At 39.0% G+C, this 12,681-nt stretch overlaps 1 protein-coding gene across 1 annotated transcript in view; it reads right to left on the bottom strand.

Annotated features, from left to right (window-relative positions):
- Positions 1 to 11,509, bottom strand: part of ARMC2 (armadillo repeat containing 2) — a 102,279-nt gene extending 90,770 nt beyond the window's left edge. The window contains exons 1-4 of the mRNA XM_032593234.1: positions 11,420 to 11,509; positions 9,213 to 9,259; positions 7,297 to 7,557; positions 6,745 to 6,817 (exon numbers count right to left, since the gene is read on the bottom strand). Coding sequence (XP_032449125.1) covers positions 6,745 to 6,817; positions 7,297 to 7,514 — 291 coding nt within the window. The 5' untranslated portion in view covers positions 7,515 to 7,557; positions 9,213 to 9,259; positions 11,420 to 11,509. The remainder of the gene's footprint in view (positions 1 to 6,744; positions 6,818 to 7,296; positions 7,558 to 9,212; positions 9,260 to 11,419) is intronic.
- Positions 11,510 to 12,681: the final 1,172 nt, after the last annotated feature.

The following is a 12,681-nucleotide window of genomic DNA, read 5'->3' as shown; positions in this document are numbered from 1 at the left end:
GCCTTGACTTTTCTCCCAGTATCGTGGGCCTTGACCAATTTTTGGCATGGCTCCTCTGGACCACCAGATGGAAAGGCAGGGTCTCCCCTATTCTACAGGAAGGGGAGTCTGCCATATCCCACCTCAGGAAGTTGCTATGATTTAATTTGCAGAGCAACAAAACACACACACACACACACACACACACACACACACACACGACCTCTAGGAAGTTAGAAAGCAAATATTAAAAATTCCTGGAAATGAAGAAGGGTGTTTTTGCCCTCTCTGCTTCAGCAGGAACATCCATCTTTTTCCCCTTGGACACCAACACTTCTAGTTCTCGAGCCTTCACATTCGGATGAGGACTCACACCACTGGCTACCTGCTACCCTCTCCCCCCAGCCCACCCCTCCCAGTTTTTCAGGCCTTTAGGCTTTGACTGGAATTAGGGCACTGGCTTTCCTGGGCCTCCAGCTTGCAGACGGCAGACCGAGGGGGACTTCTCAGGCTCCTTAATCATGTGAACCAATCCCTCAAAATAAATCTCTTTCTATACATCTATCTGTGTGTGTGTGTGTGTGTGTCTGTCTATCTATCTATCTATCTACTGGTCTTTTTCTCTGGAAAACTCTGAGTCTTGATACAATTGTAGATAAATTATACCTCGGTAAAGCTGTTAAAACAATTCCTTCAAGCCTATAACTCTTGGATGTGGTAACTGTATGTGCACCTCTATTACTATGATTTTCTCCACAGGTACGCTGGGCTCCTCTGTCACTCTCAGCATGTGATTCACTGTTGTAATGTTCCCATTCAGAAATGGTGACAGAAAGAACATTGCTTTGACATTCTCATTCTCATTCTTTTTCTTACCCTGGATCTCCCCTATCCCCAAGGTATATATGGGATTCCAAGTCCATTCTTTTTTTTTTGTTGTTTAATTTTTTTTTTAACGTTTATTTTTGAGACAGAGAGAGACAGAGCATGAACGGGGGAGGGTCAGAGAGAGAGGGAGACACAGAATCTGAAACAGGCTCCAGGCTCTGAGCCATCAGCACAGAGCCCGATGCGGGGCTGGAACTCACGGACCGTGAGATCATGACCTGAGCCGAAGTCGGACGCCCAACCGACTGAGCCACCCAGGCGCCCCCCAAGTCCTTTCTTTTAAAAATAAACCACATTGTTTTCCTTGTCAAATAACTGGAGCATGGTTCCTATAAAATATTTTAAAAATAGCTCAAGTTAATCTATGCTGTGATTAATCAAGACAATATTCACCCTAGGGAGGCAGTTTCTGGGATGCTGGTAATGATCTATTTTTCCTTTCTGAATGCTGGTTACAGAGTATGTTGAGTCTGTGTAAATTTATCAAGCTGCACTCATGATCTGTGTCTTTTTAGTGTGGCAATAAAAAGTTTAATAAAAAAACACTTGGGGTTTAAACAACTAGACTTTGTAAGTTTAGGAAACACAAGAGAATTCAGTTTTGACAATAATAATGATGAAAGACAAAACTTCCTATTTATGCACAGGCCCACATCTCTTTTCCTACTTTATACAATCCAAAGTAAGAGAGCAGCTGTTCCTGTGTAAATATAAATCTGAACACCAGCTATAACCAGGGGAGCAGAATGAAAGCAGCCATAACAACCACCACCCAGCAGCCCCACGTGTCAAGTTGTCGTGGGAACATGGGGCGCTGCTACGAAAGAAAACAGGGGTACCAGGGCATACTGATACAGCAAGTAGGTATACATGTTTACTTCCTGTCTTATAGGATTACAGGTGCTAATGGGCAGTCAAGGCCTGGGTGGTCAGGAGCCAGAGTGCCCCTGAGTAGAGACAGTCCACCACCTGCAGGAGGATGGGCAGTGGGAGGAGCACAGGCCAGATGGGGGGGCGGGGAGGGTAGAAACAGGGAGAAGGGAAACATTTACGCTCAAAGAAGTAGAGCTGATTTGTTAAATGTAGGAGCTGGAATGGGTTGCTTTCTTGGTCCCTCTTCCTCGATTGACTGATAGTCAAGGCATCATTAAAAGCCAAACTAGCCTAAGAAAGGAACCTAGAGCCAGAAAGTACTGAGGTTCTGTTGGTTAGGTATTCACAGATTCTTTCCACAAGTGAGCCCCTTATCTGTGAGCTACCCCAGCCCCAGCCTCCAGCTGCCTCCTTTTTCCCCACTCCTTCCTCCTCCATTCCTACTTCCCCACTTTGCCAGGATAGTAGTCCCCAGAGTAGAGGTTCTCTCAGGGGTGAGATGGAAAAGAGGAAAGAAGGTGGAGGGGCAATAGCATAAGTTCACTTTTAGGATTTTTTTGACTGGGGGCTCCAAACTTTAATTATGTTTAAAATGAAATATACTTAAGACCCTTACATAGTCCGCTATAACAAAAAGATTTCAAACTAAAAGAGCTATTTTACTTGACATGGGGATTTCTGAGTCCACTTTTACTTTGTACATAGCACCTAGCCATTCTGCAGTAAAGAAATATAGTGACCCTAAAATATAATGAAATTATAATGACCCTAAACAGAGGCAAATGTCCATATTATCTTTGTCTAACATCTAATCCTGCAGTCCAAAGACTGTACCAGTGTAACAAGGACCAGGTTAACTCTACAACTAGAAATTTTTTGAAAACAATAAGCCTATTGAGTGAATCACCCAAAACTACAGAATGTTAAAAACAATTCATAGGAGTCCAATGACAGAATCATAAAATAGAGAGCCACTTTACGATAAGGTGGACCCACTGGGCTGCCAAACAGGAGTTCCCTCTTGTTGTAGCTGGCCCAGAACCCAAGTGGTCTCCAAGACTGTAAGTGTAAGAAACTACATATAAATAAATGGCTGGCAAAAGTATTTATTGCATATCGGTTCATGCTTACTATTTTGGAACCCTATTTTTGCCATCTGCAATATAAGAACAAGCATAAGAATATAAGATACATTTTGAGACAGTTGGGGTCATTTGGACATGGACTGTGCATTAAATGATACTACCGAGTAATGTTAATTTTCTGAGCTGTGATTATAATGTGGTGGTGATGTAGGAGACTGTCCTTTTTCACATGACATGCAAATTAAACTTTTATGGATGAAGTCTTAAAAGATCTGCAACTTGCTTTCAAATAGTTCAGCAAAAAAAACCCACAAATACTTCATCAAAAACAAACACACACACAAATATGCATACATGCATAGTAATAAAAATCAAGAAGCAGGGGCGCCTGGGTGGTTCAGCTGGTTGAGCCTCCAACTCCTGATTTCGGCCCAGGTCATGATCTCAAGGTTCATGAGTTTGAGCCCCGCATTGATCTCCACGCTGATAGCACAGAGCCTGCTTGGGATTCTCTCTCTCCCTCTCTCTGCCTCTCCCCTATTCATTCTCTCTCAAAAATAAATAAAACTTTAGAAAAAATTGAAAAGTAGCTTGACTAACACCCCAATTCCATGAAAGTCTAAAGGACTGGTATCACCAGGTACTTATGCAGCAGGGCTATAAGGGGAGGTGACTGAAATAAGGAGGACTGGGTAAAAATCTGTGTAACTCCTTCCCTCCCAGTTCCATGAAGTCAGGCCACATGGATGGGAGATTTGTTCTGTAGAGAAGGTAAAACAGAGGATCTCTTCATCAGGCTAATCATACAGAGTTGAGTGTCACAGCGGGCATTGGTGGTATAGTGCTAAGCATAGCTGCCTTCCAGAGTTGAGTGTCAGGGTACTTATTATAAACATAGATATTAATTGAATATTTACCTACTGAATGGTAGACATTCCTACCTTCATCCTCCAGCTGGTTCTTGTAAGTTAGCAACCAGCTTTTATCCTGTAGGCAAGAGCTTGGAAGATATTCTGAGATACTTCCAATAAACTAGCCACAAGAAAATTCCTAAAGTTACCACCATTGGGGCTTTCACAAACAACACAGCCCAGCTAAACTTCCCTGATATGAGTAGGTATCACCTACCGGTTGATCAACCCATTCCACATGCTTCTACTTCCAAATAAGAGCAGCCAAACAAGCAGCATGAGCTATCAGGGGAGAGCCTCTGATATGAAAAACAGAAAGCAAAATAAACATAAAAATGCAACAGAGACACAGAGGGAAAACCATGTAAAGACACAGGGAGAAGATGGCCATCTACAAGCCAAGGAGAAAGGCCTCAGTAGAAATCAGCCCTACTGCCACCTTGATCTTGGACTTCTAATCTTCAGAACTGTGAGAAAATAAATTTCTCTTGTTTAAGATGCATGCACACACACAAACAGCAAAAATTTTAAAGGGAGAAGGAAACAATTCAAAAACCAAAATTATCATTAATATACTCAGACAAGATGATACAACCATAAAACACAAGAATACCATATACATGTATATATATATGCATACGTATATGTATATGTATGTGTGTGTTTGTGTGTGTGTATATACACACACATACATATATATATATGTATATATACACATACATACATGTATACATATGAAAAGATAACCGGGGCACTTGGGTGGCTCAGTCAGGTAAACTTCCAACTTCAGCTCAGGTCATGATCTCGTGGTTTGTGAGTTCGAGCCCCACATTAGGCTCTGTGCTGACAGCTCAGAGCCTGGACCCCGCGTCGGTTTCTGAGTCTCCCTCTCTCTCTGCCCCTCCCCCACTCATGCTCTGGCTCTCTCTCTCAAAAATGAATAAACATTAAAAAATTTTTTTTAAAAAAAGAAAAAACTTGGGGCGCCTGGGTGGCGCAGTCGGCTAAGCGGCCGACTTCAGCCAGGTCATGATCTCGCGGTCCGGGAGTTCGAGCCCCGCGTCAGGCTCTGGGCTGATGGCTCAGAGCCTGGAGCCTGTTTCCGATTCTGTGTCTCCCTCTCTCTCTGCCCCTCCCCCGTTCATGCTCTGTCTCTCTCTGTCCCAAAAATAAATAAAAATTAAAAAAAAGAAAAAAAAAAAAAGAAAAAACTTAAGAGTGGGGAAAAGCTTCTGGAAAATTAAAAATAAATATTTTTAAAATATGATAGCAGAAATGAAAAGAACTCAACAAAAGGATTAGAAGATAGAGTCTCTTCCAAAAAGAGAAGGGAAATAAAAATTTAAAAAAAGAAAAGAAAATTAAAGTACAAGTCCAGGGAATCCTATATTGGAATAATAAATTCCAGAAAGAGCAAACAGAACAAAAAAGAGGGGAAGAGACACCAAAATAATTTAAGGACCTTTCCCAGAGTTGAAGGGCATGAGATTCCATTGAGAATACCCATCATGACAGACAGACTAATACAAAGGTCCATTGTCATGGAATTTCAGAACACTGGAAACAAAGAGAAAAATCTTACAAACTTCTAGAGAGCAAAAACAGCCATCAAGGTCTCAAATAATGTACTTCCCATACACTCTTTCTCTAGAAGCTACTGGAGCAACTATTCCAAAAGCAAATCAAGACAGAGAAAAATCTGGGATACAGGAAACAAGAAAGCTATCACAAGAAGGAGAGCTACATGTATGCCAGGTGCCCAGGGTAAATGGTCTGAGAGAAAGTGGGGAAAGTTCTCCAAAGAGATTAATCAATAAAATACCTCATGTACCTGAATATATGAAGGAGATTTAGATCTTGGAGAAGAGTTTAGGGTTGAAATGGTAATAATACAAAATATGGGGCGCCTGGGTGGTGCAGTCGGTTAAGTGCCGACTTCAGCCAGGTCACGATCTCGCGGTCCGTGAGTTCGAGCCCTGCGTCAGGCTCTGGGCTGATGGCTCAGAGCCTGGAGCCTGTTTCCGATTCTGTGTCTCCCTCTCTCTCTGCCCCTCCCCCGTTCATGCTCTGTCTCTCTCTGTCCCAAAAATAAATAAACGTTGAAATGGTAATAATACAAAATAAATAATAATAAATAATAAATTATTAAATACATTATTATAATTATTATAATAAATTTAATAATTTATTATAAATTATTAAAATAAATAATAATAAATGATAAATAATAAAAAAGCAAGGCAATTATTAATACCAGGGAAAACAAAAAGTGGTACAGGGAAGGAGAGGTAATCATCAATAGTTCAAGGCTCAGTTATAAACAGGGTTTATATAATCATAGAGAAAAGAGATTAACCAAAATTATGATGTATCTATATTGAGAGTAGCAGTGGGGACAGAAAAGATGAATGTGTTGTAATGATGTGTGGGAGGACAGACAAGAGTTAAATCTTCATCTTCCTTAGTGAGAAGTCATTAGATAATTCCTCAATCTCATAAGCCAGAGAGGAGCAAGACACTGTTATTTAAAATTTTGGATGTATATACCAAAAGAATGTGCTAAAAGAGTTTAAAGTGAGAACCAATGGGAAGGATAAAATGAAGAATAAGAGGACAGGAGACCACTGGAATGTTTTGGGTAACAAATCTTTGAAACTTTATGTACACATATATATAATTTATTTGTATACATAACTATTAAAAATAATATACATGCATAACTTTAAAAAACCCAAAAAATTGTGAAAAACAAAAAAATGTTGCAAAACATTCTGTTTGCCAGGTCACTGTATATTTCTAAATTCTTCTTTATTATGAAATTATAGATAAATAACAGAAGTGTTTCATTAGACATGAAATATATTTGAAAAAATATAAAATAAATTACTTTCATATTAAATTATTAGTATACTTAGGTCTATGTGATCCTTTTCTTAGCATATATAGGTACTGATTCCAAGTATTTTGGGCCAATTCCATTTCACAGCACTTAAATATAAAGTACTCACAAGCTCTAGTGGACTGAGACGAGCACTGGAGATAGGCCTGGAATCAGATGACTCAAAACTGGATGCATGGAGGCTAGCAGAGGAGATGGAACAGAAATATTAGTTTGTGAAGAATCATTTATTTCTAGTATATGTTAGTTAACTTTAGCCCAAAACAAGTAAAAGCATTTAATGCATAAGCCTTGAGGAAGAAGCAATTTAAAAAAAATCACAGTACTTAGAACATTTTATTAGTAAGTCTTTTCATTACTTTCAGGGGGATTAAAAGTTACCGAATAATGAAGAGAAGAAATGTATACAGTGATTTTTTAAAAAAGCTTTGTTCATATTGCTTTACAGATTTGCTGTGACAACCACTATTTACCATTTTAAACCAAAGCAACTTCTGGGACCCGAGGTCTGGACTTAATCTTTAGGAATCTTGAATAGATACAAGAGGCGCAATTAGCAGACATCCAACTTTAGAAAGCAACTATCCATAACTAGAATTAAGGGAAAATGTCATCTGGTAGCTTACATATCCAAGTGTACAGGCAAGAGAAATGTCATTACCTAAAGGAGGAAGGAGGTCTATTTTCTGGTGTTCTTGAAGATGCAGACCCAAATAGCTTTCTTTGGTCTTCCCGTGGTGTAAATGGTCGTTGGGTCCTAACTGTTCTTAATGCATTTCGTGCTTCACTTATGATCTCTGCGCTGGTCTTCTGCTTGGACATAGAAGGTCGATAAAATGGATCCAGCTTTTCTAACTTTTTATCATTTGGAGATAGCATCTTTCCTTTTAAAATAAAATGTTCTTCAGGTAGACACCACACTCTGCAAACATATGGTACAAAATATTAACTGTTTTCATCCAGGACTTTAGAAACTCCGAGTGCTTACAAGAACAGACACTCAGATCAATGGAATAGAATACAGAACCCAGAAATGGACCCACAAACCCATGGCCCACTAATCTTTGACAAAGCAGGAAAGAATATCCAATGGAATAAAGACAGTCTCTTCAGCAAGTGGTGCTGGGAAAACTGGACAGCAACATGCAGAAGAATGAACCTGGACCACTTTCTTACACCATACACAAAAATAAACTCAAAATGGATGAAAGACCTCAATGTAAGACAGGAAGCCATCAAAATCCTAGAGGAGAAAGCAGGCAAAAACCTCTTTGATCTTGCCCGCAGCAATTTCTTACCCAACACATCTCCAGAGGCAAGGGAAACAAAAGCAAAAATGAACTATTGGAACCTCATCAAAATAAAAAGCTTCTGCACAGCGAAGGAAACAATCAGCAAAACTAAAAGGCAACTGACAGAATGGGAGAAGATATTTGCAAATGACATATCAGATAAAGGGTTAGTATCCAAAATCTACAAAGAACTTATCAAACTCAACACCCAAAAAACAAATAATCCAGTGAAGAAATGGGCAAAAGACATGAATAGACACTTCTCCAAAGAAGACATTCAGATGGCCAACCAACACCTGAAAAAATGCTCAACATCACTCATCATCAGGGAAATACAAATCAAAATCACAATGAGATACCACCTGACACCTGTCAGAATGGCTAACATTAACAACTCAGGCAACAACAGATGTTGGCAAGGATGCGGAGAAAGAGGATCTCTTTTGCATTGTTGGTGGGAATGCAAGCTGCTGCAGCCACTCTGGAAAACAGTATGGAGGTTCCTCAGAAAACTAAAAATAGAACTACCCTACAACTCAGCAACTGCACTACTAGGCATTTATCCAAGGGATACAACAGGTGTGCTGTTTTGAAGGGACACATGCACCCCCATGTTTATAGCAGCACTATTAACAATAGCCAAAGTATGGAAAGAGCCCAAATGTCCATCGATGGATGAATGGATAAAGAAGTGGTATATATATACAATGGAGTATTACTCGGCAATCAAAAAGAATGAAACCTTGCCATTTGCAACTACGTGGATGGAACTAGAGGGTATTATGCTAAGTGAAATTAGTCAGTCAGAGAAAGACAAAAATCCTATGACTTCACTCATATGAGGACTTTAAGAGACAAAACAGATGAACATAAGGGAAGGGAAACAAAAATAATATAAAAACAGGGAGGGGGACAAAACAAGAGACTCAAAAATATGGAGAACAAACTGAGGGTTGCTGGAGGGGATGTGGAAGGGGGCATGGGCTAAATGGGTAAGGGGCACTAAGGAATCTACTCCTGAAATCATTGCTTCACTATATACTAACTAATTTGGATGTAAATTTTAAAAAATAAAGTTAAAATATAAGAAAAAAAAGAAAGAAAGGAGTACTTAAACTCATCCACACATGCTTAAGCCATTCCTCTATAACTAAACTAGAAAAAGTCACAAACATTTTTTAATTAAAAATCTACCAGACAGTTACAGTTACAAGATCAGGGTGGAAAAAAAGCTTTCAAAAATATAGGTTGATGTGCACAGTTATGCCTGTGGGAATATACTTACTCGAGGGAAATGATGTTCAAGGAAGAGAGTCAAGATGAAAGCTAAACCTGGAGAGAAAGACGATAAATCGTGAAAGAAGAGAGACTAGGAAGAGAAAATCATCTCATATTCTCTAATATGTTAAAAAACAACAACAACGACAACAACACTGGGGGGATCTGTTAAAATTTTAACTAAAGTTTCCTTTCCCCCCCACTGTCCTCCACACAAACTGCTAGTATAAGGTTAGATTTAGGCAGATGAGTCCTATTTCCAAGCTATATTTGCTTTTCTAAAAGTAGTTTGTAAACTCAGGTTAAGTTTCTGCCCCACCTTTGCCCAGGATGTATTTGAATGAATTGATTCAAGTCCCCTTCAATTTGAGATAGTGTCTTAGATGAATAAATGCTAAATATCAATATCAAATATCCTTTTCCAGGCTCACTCTCTCAGTTAAGGAGTTAAAGTCATGTCCAAGGGCAATGAGAATGCAGATCCTTCTTTTTTTTTTTTTTTTTTTTTTTTTAAGTAGGCTCCATGCCCAGCATGGAGCCCAACACAGGGCTTGAACCCAAGACCCTGAGATCAAGACCTGAGCTGAGATTAAGATTTGGATGCTTGGGGTGTCTGGGTGCCTCAGTTGGTTAAGCATCTGACTCCAGCTCAGGTCATGATCTCACAGCTCGTGGGTTTGAGCCCTGTGTCAGGCTCTGTGCTAACAGCTGGGGACTGGAGCCTGCTTCAGATTCTGTGAGTTGGATGCTTAACTGATTGAGCCACCCAGATACCCTGAGAATGCAGATCCTTCTTAAATGCTGATGTGTCCCCAAGGAGGTCTAGTTAACATGGCAAGACACCTCTACAGCTCTAAACTTTAAAAAGGGATTTTAAAAACATAACTCTAATTAGTATATGGTAATAGGTGTTCATTAAAAAAAACAGTAACAACTCAGATGTCCTGAAAATGTTATATCTCTAAAGAGAAAGAGGACTGGAAATTATTCCTATATTTCAGTGCCCAATTTTAGAATAACTTCTGCAAAAAAGAAAAAATTTTTTGTGACATATGCCCAAGGAAACTAAAAAGACTTCATTTCCATAAGTAGAGTCAACAGATGATTCCTTAGACAAGTAAAGAGGATTTACTATATTATGATTGTATACATTAAGTTGTTATATAACAACAGACAACAAGAACATGTGTTTCATTCTACCCAGGCCCTACCCTAAAAGTTTTTGAGGAAAAGAGCATGATGAAAACCACAAACAATATGCCATTCCTTTCATATGGAAAGGCCCAGTGAGGTAAAACAGTAAAAAATTACTTTAAGCAGTCATATTCTAGGAATTTTTGATCTAGGATTTTGAACTTAAGCAAAGTCTCCAAAATCATGTACATTAATACAACTAACAAAAACTATGACAGGCCAGGGGCGCCTGGATGGCTCAGTCAGTTGAGCATCCAACTCTTGATTTTGGCTCAGGTCATGATCCCAGGGTCATATGATTGTGCCCCACATGGGGCTCTGCACTGATGGCATGGATCCTGCTTGGGATTCTCACTCTCTCTCTCTGCCCCTCCCCCACTCATGCTCACTCTCTCTCTTAAATAAAAAAAGTTTAAAAATAAAACACAAAAAACTGACAGGCCAAGTACATTTTGCTTCTAATGCTTCTGATATGATTGCCTGTTTCTTTTTAAAATATTCAATGCTAATTACTAAAAATATGTATAAAGTGTTTTTTAATTTTTTAAATGTTTATTTATTTTTGAGAGACAGAAAGACAGAGCATGAGCAGGGGAGGGGCAGAGAGAGACAGAGACAGAATCCAAAGCAGGCTCCAGGCTCTGAGATGTCAGCACAGAGCCCGACGCGGGGCTCGAACCCACAAGTCATGAGATCATGACTTGAACCAAAGTCGGATGCTTAACTGATTGAGCCACCCAGGCACCGCTAAAGTGTTTTTTATAGAGCCATATATACGTTTCCCCTGCTATCGAAAAGTAGAGCATTCCTATGAAAACTCTGGTAAGCCGAAATGGCGTAAAGCGTACGGTATCCCCCACTTTTTGCCAGTTTGCTTTTACAAAAGACCTACATTAATAACCTGTTTTCACTCACCAGTAGAAATCTGAAGAGGATTTTCACTTTTACAAAGAAAGCCCTAATGCAGGTCTTGCATAAAAGCAAAGTGATATAACATGAATCTTCAGAAGTAGGACATACCTGTATTCTTTCTGGATGCAAAATAATATGAATTCAGTCCCATCACATCTACTTCAAGTGGCCATATCACTTTTGTTTGCCCTGTTTGTTTTTAAAAGGCCCACTGCAGTAAAGAAAGTATACCACTCAGTGAGAAGAAGTTCTATATAATGAACAGGTGTCCCCCAGAGCCCAAATCAGGTTTGTGATTCCTTTGGACCCACATAGCACTAATAAGTCTAGCAATATCAAAGGTAATCTGGCAAACAATAAAGATTAGAGAAAGTGCTTTGGATGAGTGATAATGGACCATCATTCCTGACTGAGGTTCTGTATTTTAGTTTGCATGGAAAACTACATAAGGAAGCAGGAATATTTACTCAGGTCAAATGCTAACGATTTTGTACTTTATTTGGGCACACAGGAATTTAAATTGATTAAATATTGGAGGAAATAATATAGATAATGGGCTTAAAAATATTTTTGTACATAAATTTTACCACTAATTCTAACACAACTTTCTCTCTCCCTCTTCCTTTCTCCTCCTCCCAAACCTTAACAGTTACATTGTGAGAAGCAGTTTCAATAATGTAAGATCTACACAGTTAATCTATTATTATTATTATATTAATGTTAATATGTCATTAAATCAAATATGGAAATGTTCAGTGATATAAGTGAACTGAGTTAGAAGTTTGTTTTTGGGGGATAGGGAAGTATTTTTTTTCTTTATATTTGTTAAATTACAAATTCTTATCAAAGAGGATTTTTGCCAACTTCAACAATCACTCAGAGTTTGAAAGCTTGTCTGTTTATAGTAAAGTACACCTGAACTAGAAGACAATAGTATCACAGAAATTTTAACTTTATAAAAATTCTCCTAACATTTGGAACAAATCCATTCAGTTAGTATGGATTAAATACCAAGCACTATGCTAAACAGTCTCGAGTACATCCTCTCAGTTAATCCCTACAGCAGTTCTGTGAGGGAGGGAGTCTTAGACAATAGTACAAAAGCTATGACATATGCCCAGAGATGATATTCAAACTGTTACTCATGAGATGGGGTGGGAGGAGCAGGGCAGTCAGAGGCCCTGGGGCTACAGCTATTTATGCACCAATATAGAGACATGCCAATATTTTCACAACAGGAGCAGCTTTCTTGGAGTGTACAAGGTAAATGTCAGCCCTGCTTCCAAATAATCTTAATACAATGTAGAAACTGATGGGGTCAATGAAAAAAACTGAGATAACTCCCATGTTATTACAAAAAAAGGAAGGGA

This window comes from Lynx canadensis, chromosome B2, assembly GCF_007474595.2.
Source record: "Lynx canadensis isolate LIC74 chromosome B2, mLynCan4.pri.v2, whole genome shotgun sequence".
NCBI lineage: Eukaryota > Metazoa > Chordata > Mammalia > Carnivora > Felidae > Lynx > Lynx canadensis.
This window is presented reverse-complemented; position numbering and strand designations above follow the sequence as displayed.